This window comes from Cataglyphis hispanica, chromosome 22, assembly GCF_021464435.1.
Source record: "Cataglyphis hispanica isolate Lineage 1 chromosome 22, ULB_Chis1_1.0, whole genome shotgun sequence".
Lineage (NCBI taxonomy): Eukaryota > Metazoa > Arthropoda > Insecta > Hymenoptera > Formicidae > Cataglyphis > Cataglyphis hispanica.
The window spans coordinates 4,029,565-4,053,625 of record NC_065975.1 but is presented as its reverse complement, the minus strand read 5'-3'; the positions used below and the strand labels follow the sequence as shown (position 1 = coordinate 4,053,625).

Sequence of the window (24,061 nt, the reverse complement as noted above, 5' to 3'; positions counted from 1 at the left end):
GAGTTATTAAAATGCATACCTAATAAAATAGACCGGTATATAATTTCAACTACATTTTTTACAATTATTATCGTATGCTTCTCTCTCTCTCTCTCTCTCTTTCTCTCTTTCTCGTCCTTCTCTCTCTTCCCTCTCTCTCTCTCTATAAATAAATTGACACTAAATTCAAAAATTATGAAACTCTTACGTAATAGTTTATATATATGCTCTTCAATATATAAGGAAATAATGTATTTGTATCAAAATGTATATATGTGTATCAAAATCCGAACGATTCGCAACAAAAAATCTCTGATAAATATTATTTTCACATGTAAATATTTTTCAAGATGGAATTTTATCATGCATTTTATGTTATCATCGCGATGACAATATGACGGAGACAAATAAAAGCGAACGAAAAACTGTCGCTTCGATTAATCAGAGCTTTAGCTGCGTTTTTTAATCGAAATATATTTTTCACTCATTTCTCAGATTACATGAGAGTGGGAGGTTTTTTTTTTTTTTTGCGTTGCCAGTTCTCGACACAGAATACGTTCGGGGATAGCCCGATTCTCTACTACAAAGCTGCAGCGTATATTTCGCATATTCTTAAATTTCTTCTGAAAACGGAGACGATTTAGTCGATGTGTGTGACGTCTGAATATCAGACATACAAATCATGTTGGTCAATTTAACAATGCTCGCACAAAGGAAGTGTTCTTGTACCACAATTTCGCGCACGAGCTCCGATATTCTTCCTCTCTCTCTCTCTCTCTCTCTCTCTCTCTCTCTCTCTCTCTCTCTCTCTCTCTCTCTCTCTCTCTCTCTCTCTCTCTCTCTTTTCAATAGACGTAATACAATATTTCACATACCTTTCTCTCCAGCTCCAATAAAAATATTTTGTCCATTTCTCATATATACTATTTTCAGTTGTAGTTTTACTCTCTTCCCAAAAAAGAGAAATTAAAGAGAATGTTATTCCTTGCTGTTAACCATAGAGATGTGATTTTATACAATAGATACAAATTTCTTATTCTTATTGATATTTACAATTATTAGAAATAATATTAATATTACCAAGTTTAACAATTTTATTAAATATGTATGTACATAATAATTGTTTTATTGAAAATAAAAAGATTGTATCTTCAAAAATAATAACTTAGGAAGATCTTGATGTATAAAATAATATAAAAAAATCTCGATAATTTATAATTTAGCAATATCATTGAAACTAGGATTTCAAAAACACTGAAATCTATTGTAGTACATTTTCATTGCAATGATGTGAAACTGTAGGAAATTGGACGAAATGTTATGGAAAATGTTTAAAACGTTCAACGATAAACGTGCATGGATGCAAAAAAGATTGGATTTTGCATGTGAAAAGTGTGTTTGGATAGCTTTATTCATTTATAATATTTTTATTTCAACAGACATTTGAAAATATCTATATTTAAAAAAATATTATATTAGTTCAACATTACAAATAAAATGTCTTAATTTTTTCTCCATACGTTTCTTAATGTAATGAAAAAAAAAGCATTTCACATTCATAAATATCAAGCAAATTTTCTTATGGTTTTTTTTTTATATAATAAAATTAATATATTTAATTTTCGGTTTATGAAATATTAAAATACTAACAGTTATAATACAAAATTATTTGTGTATATATTAATATGCCGAATATTTAATTTTATTTTTGAGAAATTTTACAACAATCATACCTTTTTTGTAAAATTTATGTAGGAGTGGCAATATAGATTTTATCTTATCGTGTTTACAAGATCTTATAAGTCCTTCTCAAAACATATGAAACAATTCTAAAGGGATGTATACGCGCATGCCGACCTCAATTCGAACTTGTTGCATTAAACAAGCCTCGCTGCACTATCCGTGGATGCATCGAAAATAGCAATCAACCACATCAAAGACGAAACTTGCGCGTGCAATCCGAATTCCGCATAGCGGACTTGAATTTCGAGGGATTGAATTTGTGTGACAATTGCTAAAATTCAAAATACATTTACGGTTACCCACATACGTATAGGATAGAGAATGAAAATTCAGGACGAAATCAAGGAATTAAATACTTTTGATTACGATATATCAATTTACAACAAATTGTAATAAAGGAAATTACAATTACATCATAATTACAATATTTTTCTTACATTGTTAACGATAAATTGCATTTCTTCTGAAACATAGCATTACAATAAACTCTCTCGTATATCTAGTTATCAGCTTAAAATATAATGTAAAAAATAATACTAAGCAAAGCAAAATAAAATTACTGAATATTAATTAATTTAAAAATTACGTCACGAATACGTGTGCATTTTTTATATCTGTGATGCTGAATTTGGGACAATTCCTTTCCGAAAATAATTAATTTAATTTTGGAATTAATTTATATGGCACACAAATCATTCAATTTTTGGATAAATTTATACATTGACTAAGAAGATATAGTCATTAAATATTTCTTGAATTTTTTCTCAGTTTATTGCATAAAATCTATTATACATAATAGTTAATAAAAATAAGCAGCATACACAGAGTGTCCGGCGTCAATTGCATCACCCGTCGTGTGCAGAGAGAGCAAATAAAACTGACAAGAAAAGTCCAGCATCATTTTTTTCGATAACGCTTAATAAAAGAGTTATTATTGAGTGAAGTCTGACAATTCAGCGCCGACCTTTAGCTGGACGCACGTCAATGAGCCGCGCGCCTGGCATGTATGCGTGAGCGCTCAGCTGTTTACAGCGCGTCACTGATGTGCGCCCGGCTAAAGATCGGCGATGATTGGTCAGACTTTACTTAATAATAACTCTCCTATTAAGCGTTATAGAAAAAAATGGTACAGGACTTTTTTCTTCAATTTTATCTGCTCTACCTGCATACGACGAATGATGCGATTGACGCCAGATACCCTGTGTATATATATAAATTTTATTAATATAAATTTTATTAATAATATATATAAATAAATTTTATTTGCATCACATTTTCATAGATCTGTCACTTTTTACGAATTTCAGTTAATCATATTCACTTAAGGAGCTATGCGAAATAGTAATTTCAAAATAGAATCGTTAACGTCGAATTTATTGGATAGAAGGATACGGTCGATAATTGCCGTGCACGATACGTTTCTGTGTCTAAAACAACGGGACGCCGTATCCTTCAAAACGCGCCGTTAATCATGCGATCCGCCCTAAAATTTGCTTAGAGTCTGGCTCCCGATTAAGTAAAGAGGTTACGAGAATATATAGGAGCATCCTGACACGTGATCGTTAAGGTTTCAAACGGCACATAGAGGATGGTTTCGACGTTGAAGCCACGGTAATTATCCAATCCCCGAAGAACATACCCGATACGATCTCGCAAATCTCGCATACATCTATTTTTGATACGAGAATATAGCGCCCCGGCTATAAATCACACGACACGCGCCCGTCTCGTGCCGTCTATACATATATGTATGTGTTTTATAGTTGAATTGATTTTCCAGATGAATACGCGCGATACGAGACTTTACCAGTATATTTAATATCATATTTTATACTTAATATTACTGATGAAACAAATATATCGATGATGAAAAAGCGGAGGACCAATTCGATAAATGACGTGATGGGAAGGGAGGCAGTGATTGGAAAATCCGCTGATAGAAATTCCGTTGGTAATATGCAATCGCTCGTTCGATGTTACGACAAGATAAACATTTCGGAAACGGTTGGAAAATCGACGTGGCGCGGTTCCGAATATTTTTACAATAAACGAGATGTTCCCGGGATTGCTTAATACAGCCAAAACCAGTTGGGGGAACGCGAGGATATAATACAGACATGGAAGAATATTATTTTACGCTTGTCCGCCAACGGGTTTATTTTTTTATTCTTTTTTTTTGTTCTCCGTTCCGATACTGCATCCGGCCATTCTTAATTGCCTTATTTATTGATTCGGGAATAATTTTCAGTAATTAACTCATGAAGAATGTATCGCTGGAGAGAATTATTTAGAATCGCTGAATGGAAATGCGCGGAGCAGGTAATATATATTTGATAATGAATCGTTAATGATTAAATCAATCGAAATGCGTTCTTCTTTCTATTTCAGCTATGCAGGATGTGTGAAAAAAGGGCAAATTATTTTAAGGGGATTTAATATGTCTCAAAATAAGTTAAAAAGTTTTAATAAAGATAGATTCTTAAATGAGCCGTTTTTAAGATATTTGTGTTATTTTTTGCATAAATTATAATAAAAATAAAAATTTGAAACAATAAAAATTACAATAAAAATAAAAATTTGAAAAAATAAAAATAAAAAATTATAAAAAAAAAAATATCAAAAATAAAAAAATAAGAATATCCCAAAAACAGCTCGTTTGCAGGTCCATGTTTATTAAGACTTTTTGTTTCTGGACATATTAATTCCCCTTAAAATATTTTTTTTTAACACCCTGTATATTAGTTGCTCGATAAATCAGCATTATTCCTCCGATCCTTTATTGTTATACGCTAACAATGAATGGAAACAACTTTAAAAATCATACTGCAAATGCCTTTAGTAATATATATGCTCCCTTATTACTCTCTTTCATTATTAATAAAATTTTCATTATTATAAAACACTGGATTATATATGTTTTCACGCGTTGTATTCTATTTATTTAATTTTTCTATATTCTATTTTTTCATTTTCCATACAAAGAAACGATTTTAAAAATATCAATTATCAATGTGCTAATAATAAATGTCGCTATTCTTCCTCTCCTCTTCTCTAACAAAATCCAAAATAAATCATTCATTAATCACGAGCTCGCGAGAAGCTGCCGCTTCGATCTGGTAATTAAGAGTTACCCCCGGGCGCGCTTTAATTCGGCGAAACTCGGTTGATCGATTCGCATCAAGCAGAGACCGGAATTTATCGCCACTTAAACTACCCTCTTTTTTTTTATTTTTTTTTTAATTTTCGACAGTTACGCATCGCGCTCGTTAGAGTGTCAGAAATTCCCAATAATGGTGCCAACGAACGATCGAATTGGCCGCCGCGACTGAAGCGTTAAAAATTTTTAGCAAGCAACCCGTTCGTATTCTCCTTTTTTTTCTCCGTTGCTGTCTATCCCTTTTGTAATAGTCCGATTAATTTGGTCGAAACGTGAACGATCGCACGCACACACACGAAAGCTCGATATTACGAAACTTGCTTCATAAAATTCCCCTCCCCTTCCTCCTCTACGTTCGTTTTGCGTGGGGAGATCACGGTGGAATGGCATCTCTCTCTCTCTCTCTCTCTTCCTCGGTGCGGCTTAACGTCGCGCGATAACACTTATAATTTTATCACTTAATTTTCGCCCCGCCAAGAAATATCCTATCACGCGCGCGCGACCTCATGTAAGCCCGTAATGCGAAATCACTACCGTAATATTGTGCCGCCGCTGAAATTGCCGGGGCATAAACACCGTGTCGTTGCGCGCGAAGCGCACACGTAAATCAATAAAGCGTAAACGTCCGCCGAAGAATCGTAAAAACCCTCGACGACGGCCTGGGAGATGAGAATCGCGGGCGACAAGACCTACGAGATTTTCAATCTTTCGAGAACGATAATCGAAGCAATGTTGAAAAAAAAAGGAAAATGAGAGATCGCCAGGGATGTAAGAAGCGTGTGCCGCCATTTTTGCGCGACCTCCCCGCGGAAAATACGTGGGGATTCCTCAACCTCCTTGAAAATGGAAATGGACTACCGATGTTGAATAACACAGGCGACACGGCTGACTATCGTCGCGAAGTAAAACAAAGTTGGAGATGCGCGAGCGTTATTGAAATCTCGAGAGCGAGCTGGTGAGCGATTCTGCTCGAATACCGGTTGTCTTCTACGTCCTTTAAAGGAGTATTTTCCTCGAGATCGCATTTTGCGAAAGTTCATATTTATATAACAGCTACATTGTAGCTGATCAGAGAATTATTAAACTAACAAGATGAAAAATATAGAAAGAAGATAAATTCCTTCATGAGTTTACAGATGTTTTTAGATGTAGCAAAATTAAAAATTAAAGAAATTAAATTAAATTCAAATTTAAAATAAATTCTTAAAATTTAAATTTAAAAAAAAATTAAAAAATTAAATTAAATTCATAATTTAAAAAAAAATTCTTACGTTTATAATCTCTAAGAAATTAAATAAATTAATCCAAATTATAAATAGAGTATCACAAAATAATATGGTTTTAGTAAAAATCTTCGTAAAAGAAATATAGTTATTAATAGTAATTAAAATAGTAATTAATATTTTTTTCAATTTATGACAAGAATTTTTGATCATGAATATTTTTTGAAATCAATTGTCAGAAATAAAAAAAAATGAATAAATTGCAGAAAGAGAGAGAGAGAGACATTATATTTTTTTACAATTTTTAATAAATAACTTTTAAACGAATAAGTGGATCTAAATCAAGTTTTGCACAAATATTAAAATTTCGAAATAGATAAGATTCGAAATAAAAGAAATAGTAGAATAATCTATGAAATTTTCTGTCAATATTTAAATAAATAACACATACATTCTTAAGCCAAATTTTTTTGATAAAAATGTCGCGATTTTAGGCCAATCCATCTTTGGAAGACTTTTATGTGCAAAGCCCTCTCCCCTTTGTATATTAAACTACTTACTGCGATTGTGTTTCTGTTCGACTCTTTAATCGTTTCTCTCAAAGGCTAAAACTTCTCGAAAGGATTACAAAGACAATGCTAGATATTAAATCCGCAGAGGAAAGGAATTGCTTGTCGATACGGAGACCAATTTCTTCGATGATAAGCGCATTTATCTTGATCCCCGGTCGGACGTCTTTTATCGCGACACAAATCTTACGGTTAATATCGCTCCTCGAGTCGAATCTTGCGAGAGTTATGAGTTTTCCTCCCTCATCCTGACCAACCTAAGAAAGGACGACGTTGGTGCTTTTTAAGTATTAATTCGCGCGTATGAAGAATGGCAGCGCGCAGTGAGAAGGGATGGTCTCAGGTAAATTTTAAAAAAATTTTTGACAACACGAAATGCAAGTGAGAATACAAACATCTTCGCGACACACGCTCGACAGAAATTGCTCGGAATGCGAAACAACAGCACCGATATAAATCAAATTTCTTCCGGTTGCATTGCGACTTGTGAACGATGTTCGTGCAGCATGAAATAAGCTGCTCCTAATTCGCTTGCGTGGAAAAAACATTCAAAGGGATCGCAAAGTCTATTAAAATACAAACTAATCTTTATTAAAAGCTGTAAAAAATTATTTTTTCTTTTGTCTAAAATAGCCGTTATATAAATATATCATAGACATAAAAACATATTGTATCTAAAATCAGTATCGATTATAGAAAAACAATAATTTATAATTTTGTTAAGTTTGATAAAAATAAGATAAATTCTCTTTTGTTATAAAATATATGTTTTTATATTCGTCAATTTTTTTTTTTATTTTATCACGAAGCAAGCAAACTTCTCTCCCGAGTTAAAGGGGAACATTGAAGAAGGATACCTCCCTTATGGTTACTTTCCCTACAGATCAAAAATAATGTAAATCACGAATAAAGCGAAATTCCCGTCTTACATCGCGATGGAAAATGAAGAGATCGAGAGATTTGGTTAGCGATCAGATAATCAAATTGACGCAGTGCTCAACGCCGACGAGTTCACCAAAATCCATGTTAATAACGATAATCGAAATTTGAGCGCACGGCTCGGGTTCTCACGTCGGCCAATTCACGCGAAAAGAGGGGAGGGGAAAAAAAATCTAGCACGACATCGGTGAATCGTTATGATATGGTCGATCGGTATCTCAGGATGAAGGCGTGAAGATTGGTTGATCCTGAGAGAGCGGTGAAACAAATGGGCGGAAGAAGAGCAAAGAGACGAGAGAGTAAGAAAATCACGGCGAGAAGTCACGGCGCTCGCCGTGAGGGAGAAAGAGGGAACGAGAGGTGTGTCGGATCCTCGTGAATTCTAATCATCGAGGGTGGTATTTTCAACGCGATGCAACGGGACGGATTTATTTACGCATCGAATTTACGAGGAAAAAATTCAACACAAGGCATTAAAGAGAAAATCTAATTATAATCAGTGAAAAACTGCGCTATTATAAACGAGTCTTTGAATAAGCAAGCAATAGGATTAATTTTAAATTATATTATTTTATTTCGATTTAAACATAGCTTTGTTTTAAAATATAATCAATGTTAAGTAAATAGTAGAGTGAATAGAATATATATTTAGCAAACGTATATTTCTCTCGCTATAATAAAGACAAAAAGTTTTCAATCATTGTACAGAAATAGAACAAAAGTAGAACAAGTAATACATTTAATATAAAAATAGTATAAAGTTAAATAGACAGAAATTAAAATGACAGAAAAAAATAAAATATTATAAAAAAAAGGATTTGACATAATACTCTAAATTGATATCCAATTGAATATCCAACGATCCAATTCAACGCTTACCATACAATAATAAATTGACACACTGTATAAATTTAGCCCTACATTTTCTATAAATTTTCTATAAATGTTGATTAATAATAATAAAATAATAATTATAAAAATGTATATAGAATAATAATTATAAAAAAAACAAATAAAATATAAATTTGTCATAGCAAATGTCATGACGTGAAAGAGTCAAGCGGTTTCTCATTCTTTTGTCGGTCACTACGACATTTTAATTTCATGGGACGTTAAGTATATGCTCAAAGATGAAAAGAGAGAGAGAAAGTAAAATGAAGAAAGTCCACAATGAGGAGAGAAAAATAGAGATAACCGGGTCTCAGGAGTACGTGTGTGGGTATATGTGTGCTCTCTAATTATAATATAAAATCCGTGGCTAATTCGAAAAATTCGCAGCTTAAATTTTATATAAAAGACTTAACCAGCTCTTGCACAGCGCAGAAATTTTTCATCCTCTACATTTTTCTTCAATTTTAGAACGAATACGGTTTCACCTACGAATTTGTCTCTCTTTGATCGTAATACGTAATTAATACAAATAATAACAATATCAATCTATCTCATAATAACAATAATAATCAATCAATTTACGATAAGAGAATCATTATTGACGAATTAATTTGATAAGATTGTTGGATGAGAGACGGATAAGAAAAGCACGCCTTTTAGACTAAAATCAGGAGACTTAATACAAATCGAAATACTCGACGTTACTCCGCGATATTCCAATCAAACTTGGAGAGCTTCCTATGAATTATTCATATTATAATCTAACTGAAATATTGGAAATACGTCATTGTAAAGTCGCCTGACTGGACATTGCACGGACTGGATCTTAAAGAGATATCTCTATGTTTCTCAAATATTTTGTATTTAATTATTTATATGAAAGGTATTTAGAACTAAACTTTTTTAAAAGTATAGCTAAAAATATGTGTATATGTATTATAAAATTTATATAATATTAAAAATTGATAATTATGATAAAACGGACAATTTTTTTGCAAAATTCTAGAAAGAAGAATTAATTATTTGGTTGTAGAATGACAAGAAATATCAAATGTTTAAGGATGTTATGTATCATATGTCAAAATATTGACAGAAGCAAAAATGAAAATTTCGCAACTTATTCTTTTAAGTATATTTGCAAAACCTAAGCACACGTCTCTTAATGGTTTGAAAATTATTTAAATTTGAAATGAGATTCTTATGGAAAATCGTGTATTGTAGCATTTATTGACAAAGAAGAAACATTGCCAACAAAATAAATTTCATTTTCACATATATTAAAAAAATTAATAAATATTTGTGCAAAATTTGATTTAGATCCATTTACTCGTTTAAAAATTATTTATACTAAGCTTTTATATTAAGTAACTTATATTAAATTATTATAACTAAAAATTATAGAAAAATATTTCTGTCTCTCTCTCTCTCTCTCTCTCTCTCTCTCTCTCTCTCTCTCTCTCTCTCTCTCTCTCTCTCTCTCTCTCTCTCTCTCTATCTGCAAATTTCTCATTTTTTTTTTTTTTGTTTTTTATAGTTAATTTCAGGGGATATTCACGACCAAAAGTTGTCATAAATTAAGGAAAATATTAATCACAATTTACAATTTTTTTTTACGAAGATGTTAAAAACCATTTTTTGTGATACTTTAATTTTTTTTATAATCCAGATTTATTTATATGATTTTTCAAACACTATAAACGTAAGAAATAATTTTTTTTTTTAATTTTGACATTTTTTTACTCCTATTGTACAGCCAAAACATCCTTAATATGTAAGAGCATCTTGAAGAATCTCGAGAAAGTTTCATGAAACTCTTATAGCGTGCTTCGCGTGAAATTTTTCGGGAGCAATTCTTGGTAATAAAAAATCATGAGTCTACGCTAACAATAAGGAGAAACGATTCGCATTTCGAGTCGCGATCGAATTAATTCGCGTTCACACGTACCACACGTAAATTTGCTCAGACACGGTTAAACACATGCGCCGATATAATGCCCTCCTATAAAACGTAAACGTATCGAAAAAGGCATAAAATCCCGTGAGAGAAAGGAGAGAGAGAGAGAGAGAGAAAAAAAAAAGAGTTGAATATCCCGACGGCCGCTCGCGTAAATCGAGTTACCGCGCGCTTTATTTCGTTTTGCAACTCGCGGCAAGTTGGAATTATCGTTATTTGCAGCTAGCGGCCATGAATTTAGAAGCAGCCTGTATATGTACGCGCGCGACGATAATTCGCAATTGCGAATAACGTTAAACCTGTAGATCTTACGTACCGCAAGGGTTATAGCGAGAGCGCTATGCAACCGACGTGCCCATTTTTTTTTTGTTTTCGTATAAAAAAGAAAAATTATATAGCATTTGAATAGTGTTATATATATATATATATATATATATATATATATATATATAAACATTTTTCAAATATTTTACTAAGAAAGAAAAATTTTTATATTTGCTTATATTTATTCTATTTTTTTTTTGTGAACTTTAAAAATTTTTATTTGAGGCATGTAATATATGATTCATTTTATTATTCTGTACATAAAAGTATTACAGAAATATTGTCGAAAATTAAATATTTTAGAAGATATATTTTATATCAAAATATGCTAGATTAAGATATAAAATAACTCAAAAAGTACTTCATAAAACAATACTTAATTATATTGTTTTGAAAAGCTCTCAAGGTAAGCTACAAGAATATATAATAAAAAATAGGGGATTCCATTTAAAAAAATAAAATTGTACTCTATATGATTTTGGGACATTTGTTTAAGATCAAATCAATGACACCATCTTATGTCCTCCTTCGAACCAAATAACTTTTGTCTGAAACGTTTTTCTGTATCTTTCATATTTCTCGAGATATTTGCGTGAGACGATTAAAATGAAACACCCTGTATAAATAGATACATCTCAGTATTTTTTTTTTCCAAGAAAGTTCTTTATCTAAATACTCATATTAAATTTGTTGGAAATTCGAAGTTATTGTGGCATCCCTAAAACCAGAATCGATTTAATCGATACATTCATTCGCTTTACGTATGCGTAACGGTGTGACGCAACCAACCAAGACAGGTGCGCCGATTTTTCAGTTTGCTTTACTGTTTAGCATCGCGCAAGTAACGGGCGGATCCCGCACTTACTCTCCACGTACTGTGGCATTTTATATTGCGCCACAAGCCCAACCCTTTCACGACCCTTCACCGCTTCATATAACATTCTCCTTGAGAAGATTTTACAACTTTTTGCTCCCTTTTGCTCCACCTAACCTAACCTATATATGCGATTTCTCACACATTGCGCATCCTCGTTTCTCACCTCGTGAAATTAAATGATCCTTTCAGAGATCGCTTCTTCTCATGCCACACGCAATACGTGTATTTGGAAAACATCAATCATAATGCATCTAATCTATATTTAAGTATACTATGTGCGAATTATATACAGGGCGTCTCATTTTATTTTCAATAGTCAATAGCCGAGAATTTCGGGATTTTAGAAAAATATGTTTCATACAAAAGTTTTATCACTTCGAGGGGGATATAACATTGATTTGACCTTGGATCGTCGGTTGAAGATCACGCGAAGGTCATCTTCAATTTCTTAAATGAAAACCCCCATTTTTCATGGCATATTCTTGTAACTTATTTTAAGAGTTTTTCAAAATACTATAATGAAGTTATTTTTACAAAAGATAAATCTTCTTCCCAAAATTGAAGAAAAATAGATATTGTTTCATGCGATAAAAAGTCTATAAAAGTCTATAAAAGAAATTAAAATCTATAAAAGAAATTAAATTAATTTTTTCTAAAGAAAATGCACTAGTAATCTTCGAGCTATAAATCTGAGTCTAAAGGATTTTCGCAAATTAAATTTCAAAAATCGAAGCTAATGGAATATTATTCCTCATTCTATTTAAAGTAGATTTTATCTTAAAAAAAAATTGTCTAATTTGAAGAAGGAGAATTAATCATAGATATCAAATATTGAACTTCCAAAAGTTAAATAAATATAACGATATTTTTAATTTCGTCTTCCAGTTAATTCCAAATTAAAATTGATTCAAAACTGATTTAAAATCGAAATTTCGTCATGGATAACTGCGTTTATTTTCTACTAATTCTGAAAAATTGTGTATATAATATCTTTTGTTGCGAATATGATAAGCAGCTTTCTCAAAGGATGGATCGGCATATTATACGACTAATGCTCTCGTACTTAAGTTCTAATCCGCACCAGATATCGTGAAATATTCACTGCACAAATGCAGCGATATTTTATCCCTCTATATCATCCCGAATATTTTGGACTTGATCGAGGTCGAGTGCTCTTTCCTTCAAGTGCTTCGCTCTCGAAGATACGTTTATTCGATACCAGTGCCGAGAAATTTCAGGAAAATGCCGACGTTTAAGCACAAATCAACGAACATTGACAGAGGAAGTATACCAAAAAAAAAAAAAAAGATCTGAGATTACTAATATTTTTGACATTTATCATATATGTGACAATCATTTACAAAAAAAAGTTAAGCTTGCATATAAATTTTATTTCTTAAATATTATTGAAGTTTATCAGAAAATGTAAAAGCATGAATTAATAAATAATACCTTGCTGAAACAAATTAATCGAGTAAAATACCAGTATTACGTAACAAACCGATTGACTCGATACGCGTAGCTTCCTAGCAATTTCGATACGAGTATCGAGTTTGATAGACGCGTATATTTATATATCTACTCATTTCGTAGTACAATATACACTGCAACTGATTGGTATATGAAATTTCGAAAGTATCGAAAAATACAGAATTCTAATATTAAATCGGAATTGTAATATGAAATATGAAATACGGAACTGGCATGTAGAAGATCAGATGAATATAATTTTATTAAAATCAAAATACATTACCAATTGCATGCATTTAATATTTGTTACTGGCAGTAATAAATACGATATATAACACATTTTCTCTATCATACTATAAAATGTTTATTCATATTCCTCAACAAAATTACAAATTTTTGAATTCAACATTTCAATTTAACATGAATTATAATGGAAATATCCATGATATGTATTAACATATCCGACATTTCATGATAAACAATTATGAATCTAATATCCCTCGTTGTGAGCGAATGCAATTTAAACATTAAATAAATATATATATAAGATAATAAATGCGTAATAATATGAATATAATATAGTAAAAAAAATTTTATTTTGTTTTGACGATATTAATATTATAATATAGCATAGTATAATTGATGTGATCAATATGATTGATCATGATATGATTAATTTTAAATAAAATTTAACACGAGATTAAGATTAAATGCTACTTTAATCTGCGATAATTATTTTATCCTTCTTTTGCCATTATTATGGCATAAATTTGAAAAGTTATTATGGAAATATTTGAAAAGGATGAAGGATAAATTATTTTAAAGGCGATTAATTAAAATAATTTCCTCCACGTATCCATATTATATAATATTTCTAGTGTACATTTCGAATACTTCAATAGCTTTCGCTGATAAAACAGAAAAAACAATTTTGCCACAAAATATCAATTAAAACTTAAATAAATAATCCTTTTGTATTCCTTATCATTGCTTATGCTTTTCACGTTATGCTGGTTAGGTTAGGTTAGGTTAGGTTAGGTTAGGTTAGGTTAGTTACATCAATTTTGTTTAAGGAGAAGTTGTTCAACATCGATCTTTAATAAGGATTTACAAACTATTGGTATACATTTATTAATGCCACATATGTTTTTATAGTTTTCAGCAGACGATGAGCTCGGCTCTGGTGATTACGATATCAACTTGTTCGATGGTTCTGGCAACGCTGATTTGAATAAGGTAGACGTGAGCCCGCCGCAAATTGCGCTCCGGCTTCGCTAAATTGTGACGCTACATTGACACTATATGCACTAACTAATTATCCGTTGCATCACACCGCTGTGACCACTAACTTGTAAGCGTTGAGACGAAGCTTGGGTAATTCACTAACGGAGTTGAAAATCCGCATGGAACGTTATCATAAATATAAAATTGTTTGACGGGGAAGCGACAGTTCATTTATGAACATGAGATTCTCTGATCACGAATATATTTTATACATACGTCATAAAAAAGTAGATTTCATCTTTTTAAGTTTTCATTAAATTTTTTTATTGAAATAATATTTTAAGAAAACTGATAAAACTTATTTGACCTACACTAAAAGAAAACGACATATGTGTTCTTTTATTATAATTTTATCATTGTACAGTTACATAGATAGAGCATAAAATTTATTTATGTCAATAAATAAATATACAAGACAATTCATTTTTATTAACTTGCGCGAAAATGATATGTCTTTTTTTAAATTAAAGATATAAAACTAAATATAGGAACGCGCAGATATAAATGTTTTTGCTTTAAAAACGAATTATAATTTAATTCTAATATATATATATATATATATATATATATATATATATATATACAGGGTGTCCGGCGTCAATCGCATCACCCGTCGTGTGCAGATAGAGCAAATAAAACTGAGAAGAAAAGTCCTGCACCATTTTTTTTGATAACGCTTAATAAAAAAGTTATTATTGAGTAAAGTCTGGCAATTCAGCGCCGACTTTTAGCTGGACGCACGTCAATGAGCCGCGCACCTGGCATGTGTGCGTGAGCGCTCAGCTGTTTACAGTGCCTCATTGACATGCGCCCGGGTAAAGATCGGCGATGATTGGCCAGACTTTACTCAATTATATATATATATATATATATATATATATATAGAGAGAGAGAGAGAGAGAGAGAGAGAGAGAGAAAATTCTGATTTCTACTCTATAAAATTGTGTTTATCACCAAATTAAATTTTTGTTATTATTATTATATAATTATAATATAATATTATAATTATAATAGTATATTATATTTATATAAAATATTGTTTTTGTATAATAATTTGTTTTAACTTATACATAGATTATTGATTTCACAGATTCGCGGACAATATTACAGTTTATATTCTCCAAATTAACTAATCTTTATAATGGACCAAAGTTTTAATGAGAACTTTCTTAAAAGCTCGACCGTTATAAGAAAGTAGAGAAGGGAAAGGAGAAAGAGAAACGAGAAATTAGGTTACGCAGATAATCTCGTAAATACCAGGAGGCTAATCTCTCTAAAATTCTGTTAGAATTTCGCATTGGCAACTTTGCTTACCCGAAATGTCCTGTCGCCGCTCTATCTTTGCCATCCATCCGCAGTCATTACGAAGTTGGACGTAATCCGAATGAAATTTCGGTATGCTTTAAAAACAGTGCGCATATAAATTACATCAAACCGTTAAGTTTACCCTCAAAAGAAATATGAATCAATACGTACCGCGAGTGCATCGAAGTAATATCTCTGGAGCATTATAAAAAAAAAATTAGAAACGTTATATAAAATGAACAGATTTGCTTGCTCGATTCATAATTAAAGCCGCATACGCATTGCATTTTTATTTTAATCAAACGAAAAATTATAAAGTTCAGAAAATTTTTGAAAAATCTGCTTTCCAATAAAATCGGTTTGTGACACTAATCGAATCGATCGTTTTTAAAAGTGGTTTTTTAAAACCAATTTTTTTTTATACATAATTTATTAAGGCCAGTTCTAAATCATACGAAATTCGGATATGACGCGAATGTAAATGGAACACATGTGTGTCAAGAATTCTATCCGGTACTTCTGGGAGCAAATCACATGTACGAGTTAACAAGGCTAACTTCCGACAAGTCGCAGCCATCATGCGTCTAATGCGTCACATAGAAACGGACTCTGTTTTTTCCCGCCAAATTTCGATAATGAATTAACGACCCGCAACATGTGCATCACATGTGTATCCTGCCTTTCCGGAAATTTAAACGAGAGTTTGTGTCACAGCGATCTGGTACCGCGCCAATAGCATTTTGATGAACTTATCTTCATCTTCGACCCAGTTCCCGACGCTTTTATCGTTTATTAAATTCATTGAATCAATCCGATTCGCGTACGTGGCATCTTTCCGTCCACCGGAAATGGTTGGTATTTTTCCACTTTGCTCTCTGCATGTGCCATAAATTTTTAATAGCCTTTTACTAATATCTCTTCCTCTCCACTTACGATATTGAATCTACTATATTATCGTAATAAAACAATTACGGTTTTAAATATAAAATATGACTGTTATTCTACAGTTTATTTTATGATTCAGTTTAATTTAACAGTTTATTTTAAATATTTAGAAACGTATTAGCTTGCTACTTCAATTTTTATTTCTACTCCGATTTTATCTTATAGGATATCGATTTTCTTCCTCTTTCATCTCAATATTCAATGATTGAAAAAAAGTTTCTAAAAGATTAATCTATTCTATTCATAATTTATTAGGTCAAATATTAGTGCTTCTGATAACTTTTTTCGAATTGTTATTTCAAATAATCATTTTAATTATTGTATTTCAAATATATAATATATATATACATTTATATACATAAATGTACATATATATTTGTGTATTTATTATTTTTACGAAGAGAATAAACTTTTAAATAATATCTTATTTCAATAATTGTGTTCAATAGTTTATGCACATTTGAAATACATTTATAATTGCCTATCAAATCTATTACCTCATCATCATGATAAATATATATTTGATATTAAGAACTACTTTTTTCATCTAAAAATCATATATGGTGTTAATTGAGAATTTTTCATTAAGTGCAGGTTTGTCGATATAAGAGAAGAATATTTATTAATATTAATCAATATCAAATCGACTTTTATCCTCTTCGACTGAAGAGATACATTTACCAAATAACAGTGAATGCGTATATTCTTATGATAGCAATCCTGCATTATCTCTTTCCCCTTGACGGGAAATCCTACCTCCCTTGCGCTCGTCCGGAAATTCAGACGAAGTTGTGGCGCAAGCTTTTCTTCGCGGGAAGAAAAGGAAAGAATTTATTTCACCTGTAAAATCTTCCACATTCCGCGAAAAACTTAGAGAATCTACGTGGTGAGAGACACGGTCGTGCATAGGAGAGCTGATCAGGTGTGCACCGGGTGAACGATTTCAACGGTGCAGTGCTACTGCAATCGTACGACAGGTGTTATCGTGGGTGTGTGTGTGCGTGCGTGCGTGTATATGGCTGCCGCGTAATTCCAGTATCCTGAACGGACATATAGGAAAAAAGCACGAATTAAACATGACGAGCATTTGCAGCAGAGCCAGCTGAAACTTCATTCGTTGAAACTGAAGCCCCGCTCATATTCCCAGCGCGCACATTTCCCTCGGTTTGCGATGTACGTATGTAACCTCGTATGTGAGTGCATATACGTATAAGTCAAAATACATAATTATTCCAGCTACGCCTGATCGCGCGCTGCAAATTTCGCGTGGCAGTGAAATATTGAAAAAATTCCGAATTATTATTGCATATGGTTATGTAAATCTGACCTAATTAAAAACAAAGAAGATAACAAAAAGATCGATTATTAAAGCGTCACGGGATGTTTTCTTTTTCTCGCGACACTCTTATTAAATCGGATCGTATTAAAATAATAATATTGGTAATAAGGTAATAATAAGAGATACGTTATTTTAAATAACCTCCCGTTATATCGTAATGCTTGTTTGTGCATTATTATTATTTTATTTTCTACACTCTTGTTGTACAAATGCGCATTGTAATCGTAAATAACTATATTATGCCCTTAATAATAAATGGCATTCATTTGAATGTGACATTATAAATCCACCGCAACTTGAAATAAGCGAATCCGCGTGCAATAAATGCAAGCCACGGATAGTTACATACCAATGCTGAGAGTACTCCTTTTGTTTTATTCGATACTACTGCGTTATTGCAATATTTTCGCAACAGATGCGACAAATGTATTTTTGTATTTCCTACGCACGCGCGACGTCCGCGATATACGCAATGGAATTGTTAAAAAAAAAGTGTTACAAAATCCGCGAAAAATCAGAATCTTTATCGTGACGAAAAATACGATCTGCCATGAGAAGATTCCTTTCATTAAAGCGTTTTGGAAAAATATTGGATTGTCGAAAGGAAGGTATTAGTTTGCGAGAAATAATAGATTGAAAAAATATTAAGCTATTTGTACATTCGTGTACGAGCGACCGCGAATAATCTCGTTTGAAAAAAACTAAATCGAACATTTCAAAAACGAATAACATTGTAGTGTTGCTTAGTTTTTGAATGTGAAATAATTATCGCGTTTTTTGAAAAAAAAAGAGATAAAAATATCGAATATATGTATTGCTTTAATGCTTTTATAACTGCATATAGATTCCAATGCATTTATGGATTTTTAGGTACATATACACTATATACACTAGTTATGCATATGGATGGCGCAGATTATATTTAAGCCAAGTTTTATCATTTATACGACTCATTTTAAATATCATATTGCATTTTAGATTTTATAAATAATTAATTTATTCGGCAACAATATATCCATACTCTTATGTTTTTAATATGAAACAATTTGAAAGCTTACTGAATAAATTCTGAAAGCTAAACGCATAGAAGGTAAGATATTTTCAAATCTCATCAATATTAATATTCATTCTTGCGTATTAAATGTCCCTAATATTTAAATTATTATTTAAATTTTTTAATTAAATTATTATGTATTTTTATTATAATTAATATATCTTCTGTATTAATATTATATATATCTTTTCATATAATATTAATATTATATATTTTAAGATATAAAAAAATTTCGAAAATTCAAGATTGTAATTTCGATGAATTTGAGGAAATTAAGAAATTTCTCGGAAATGGGAAACGATATTTTTTGTAATAATGTAAGAACGCGTTCGATCGGCGAAAAATCCTAACCGGATGTCGACTCAGCCCGATAAAGCGCCGTCGTTACCGATAATTATCGGAAAATACTTAGGGCTGGTGTCATGTGTGCTAACCATACTACCTGATTGGCTTGGAAGTTCATTAATCACCGTCACCGCTTGATGTATTATTCGCTTTTAACGTACAAGACAGGTCCGGCATCACGTCTGGAGAACTTTACTTGGGCATTGCATTGTTCACAACTGGCGCATGCGATCATTTATATTACTAGCTAATAATTTGCGACAGGGGATCCGTGACAAGAACCGGATCGGGACACGATGAAACGTAAGAGCGAGATATCGTGTATAAGCTGTCTTGTCGTACGCACATATATGTCGTATCTAAATTATATAGTCCATCGTTTTATAAAGCGTCTAGGAATTTTATAAAGTGCCGCCACATTCTCAAATCATGAAAATGAATTATTTTACAATCTGGTTAAGAATTTTGATCTTTTTATAGAATGCTAATAAATCGTTGCGATTGTCAAACGCAACAATTTGTACGTCGTTTTAAGTTCTGGTTGGTTCATTCCAATCATTATATAAAACGGTTTTTATCGACCTTACTTTATGTTACATTTAATAAAATAATTATAATAAATATGTTTTTTACTATCAACTTAAATCATATTAATATTCAATCTATTAAATGTGTTTAATATTTAAATTATTATTTAAATTATTATGTAATTAATATCTTCTGTTAATTAAATAATTAATATTATATTATATATGTATATGCATTAAAAAAAATTTTTTTATGCTTATTTTTTTATTATTTATTTTCAAACATTTTTTCAAGAATTTTTTTTATGTTATTTTTATAAAATCTTAATTATAATAAATATGACAAATATTCATACAAGTTTTTTTCATTTAGAAATACACGTAATTATTTATTAACATTATAACATAATTATATTTATTAAATTTTTACAAATGGCTGTTCTACAAAGACAATTCATCGCTTATTTTGTAAAAAAAACTAAAATTTTTATCCAGATAATAAAATATTTCATTTTCAACTATGACATGAGAATACGGCCGTATTTTATAAAATGCCTAGACATTTTATAAAACGATGGATTATGTAATCTGATTTTATTATTTGTCACGCTCTTTTACGTTTTATTATGTCTTTTAGTACTTGAATTCCATCATTTGTATATAATTATAAACTCATTTCAGGCCAATTTTGATTCTCCTTTCTTATCAAAACGCCACGAAACTTCCCGTTAACGTAGTTTCATGAATTTCAATGATATTATACGAACACTACGCAAATATTTGACGCCCCTTCGCGAAGCTAATCAAAAACGGTCGACACGTTGTCGCGTGTCGCTTCAACATTGTGGTTCACACAATATATATACTTGTAATTTGCATATAAAATAACTAATCAGCAAAACGATCGATAAACTAACCGCGCCGTTTCACCATCTTTGTCGCAACCAAATGCTGTAAATAATGTTTATGCTGTGTCATTTGTCATTCGCACGCCTGCATCAAGTCCCGCAATCGACGATGACGACTTCCATAATCGTCCTGTTATGTATCGCTGACAGGATAGCGTAATCCGATCTTATCGGCATTGCTTATAATACATTTTCAGATCAGTCGGGATGCGGACGAAGATAAAAGTGAGGAGAGTAATCCGCCGCCATTCATCACACCCCCGCCCCCGAATCCAGATTGTAAGTAAGGCTGTCAAATATTAATAACATATTAATAATTCTTTTTTATAAAATCTAAAGTAAGTTTTTGTATCAATATTATTTAATTGTTTATAAAATACGGCATTATATCGTGAATGAATTATCTTAGCAATCTATACTATGTCATTCGTGTAAATACTAGAGAAGAGGGAAAAATAATTAATTAACAAAATTATCCATGTCTTGTTGATACTTGGATTAATTCGACTAAATTAATTAACAAAATTTTTATCTGCATCAATATTTTCGAATCAAATTTACAGTACTTATTCGACGTTTATATTTTTAAATTCCTTGTCATACCATTTATTTATTATAAAATTTGAATTCTTTTTTATAAAATGTAAAGTAAGTTTTTGTATTAATTTTTTGTATCAATATTATTTAATTATTTATAAAATACGGCATTATATCATGAATGAATTATCTTAGCAATCTATACTATGTCATTCGTGTAAATACTAGAGAAGAGGGAAAAATAATTAATTAACAAAATTATCCATGTCTTGTTGATACTTGGAATAATTGGACTAAATTAATTAACAAAATTTTTATCTGCATCAATATTTTCGAATCAAATTTACAGTACTTATTCGACGTTTCCATTTTTTAATTCCTTGTCATACCATTTATTTATTATAAAATTTTAATTCTTTTTTATAAAATGTAAAGTAAATTTTTGTATCAATTTTTTGCGATTAAACATATTTCTTATCATTTTTTTATCACGATATTTTTCCATCTACTTACAAGGATATTTAAACTATCATAAATAGCAATGTATCGTCACGATGTCTTGAAATAATCTAACAGTTCTTCAATTAATCAATGCACCGAGACATTAATATATTCTCTTTTTTTTCTAAATCTGATATTCCTAGTAAGGATGGGACGGCGCGTTAAAAATCGTTTATTAATTTCACCATAGTTGATGTCGATGCGCGCCGAGTCGACTTGGGAGGTATCGCGTCGAAGAAACGATGATAAAATATGAAGCAAACTTTTTTAATCTACTTTTCGCGCGCATAAATCACCCCGGCGTGTCAAAAATAAAGAGCGACGAAGTTGCGCGGACTTACGGACACACATTCGTCCTTTTCTTTTTTTTTTAGATAAAGGTCCGAAAGGCGACAAAGGCGACAAGGGGGATAAAGGGGAGAGTGTCAGGGGTCCCCCAGGCCCTCCAGGCCCACCTGGTCGCGATGAGGTGAGGGCGTTACTCAATTAAGACTTTCTTATAAACTGGTTCCAGCATAGGTGGACACAAAGAAAACGAATATTTTTTTATTTCGATTATTTCTAGTGCTTTTTTAAATGATTTTTAAACCGATATATGCATTGGTATAATTAATAGAAATTAAATATTGATTAAGCTTATGATATAGTATCTGCATTTATATTAAGAAATTATTTTAATTATTCTGATAAAAAATTTTGGTTTTATTTTATGACCATCTATTCTGATATTACTCGTTTATAAATTGATAAATATATCTCCATTTCAAACAGGACAAAAAAGATGCTAATGAGAAGGCAATAAATGATTTATAATAAAAAAGATTTATATATATATATATATATATATATATATATATATATATATATATATATATATATATATGTCATTGATTAATAATAAAAAATAAATTACATTTTAAATTATTTCAAAAATATACATAGAATTATATTTACGGATTAGTTTATTAGATTATATTTAGTCTCATCGCATATAACAATATTGATTGAATCTCTTTGGGGATTTTCTTAATGGAAGGGATATCTGTTTCCTAATATAGTATAGACATAGACGTCTCGTTAAATTAACTGTAGGGACCGCGATCGCATCCGCAACTATCCAAGCGCCAGGCACGATATTGAAGGTAGCCTGAATGCGCCTGAATCCGGGATCACTCATTTATCTTGTTATTCGCATGAGTCAATTTAGCATCGACGCTAGAGAAGCGGTGCCTGTCGCATGTAACACTGATTACAACCAAAACAGCTTTCGCGGTATTTACTATCTTCCGCCGTTACTTTAGTATGTAGTAATATACATACAGTATGTATTTATCCGCTTTTAGAATACTATTAAAATTTGTTCATATTGCAGCGTAAAAAGTTAATGACAAATTATTTAAAAATTAAATTAATAAAAGAATAAAAAATATGATTACATAATTGTTAATGCTACTTCTCGTTTTACTATATACATATATATATATATATATATATATATATATATATATATATATATTTGAATTTATTTACCATCCCCCTCCTTCTCAGATTATTATGCAATATTACAACTTATAATTTAACATGATATTTTTATGTATGTTATAAAATATATATTATTATTATTTATATTATTATAACACGAAATAGTTTATCTCGTATATATACTCATATATATATATATATATATATATATATATATATATATATATATATATTCAATATATAGTCTATATACTCATAATTAATAATTATATATAATATTATATATATATATATATATATATATATATATATGTATAATTATAAATATTATATAATCGATTTATTAAAATAAAATTATGAATTACGATGATAGTATTAAAAAAATCGATCTTTTTAAAGGATTGGCTAATGAAGATACCACAGGGACCACCTGGTCAGAAAGGAGACCCTGGCACTTGTGCCTGTAACGGTACGGCCTTAATGTCTTCCTTTACGATGCCGAAGATGATACAAGGGCCGAAGGGTGAGCCAGGAGTGCCGGGACAGGAAGGCAAACAGGGCTTGATGGGTCTCACGGTAGCGACTTTTGTTCTATATATATTCCAGAAATTATTATCAATCAAAACGCTAGAGAGAGAAAAAAAGATATAAACACTTATGTGCTATTTCTTTTACTATAGGCAGAAATAATATATTATAATTCTCTAC

At 30.9% G+C, this 24,061-nt stretch overlaps 1 protein-coding gene and 1 pseudogene across 6 annotated transcripts in view; both read left to right on the top strand.

Moving 5' to 3' along the window:
- LOC126857744 (fatty acid synthase-like) overlaps positions 1-24,061 on the top strand; it is a 124,538-nt pseudogene that overhangs the window by 70,058 nt on the left and 30,419 nt on the right.
- LOC126857720 (collagen alpha-1(XVIII) chain) overlaps positions 1-24,061 on the top strand; it is a 296,284-nt gene that overhangs the window by 248,846 nt on the left and 23,377 nt on the right. For 4 of the 6 annotated variants that reach the window (XM_050607416.1, XM_050607418.1, XM_050607419.1 and 1 more), the window contains exons 6-9: positions 14,282-14,362; positions 21,031-21,112; positions 22,246-22,340; positions 23,753-23,929. In XM_050607416.1, the coding sequence (XP_050463373.1) occupies positions 14,282-14,362; positions 21,031-21,112; positions 22,246-22,340; positions 23,753-23,929 (435 nt within the window). The remainder of the gene's footprint in view (positions 1-14,281; positions 14,363-21,030; positions 21,113-22,245; positions 22,341-23,752; positions 23,930-24,061) is intronic. The other 2 variants (XM_050607420.1, XM_050607421.1) reach the window with 1 other exon arrangement.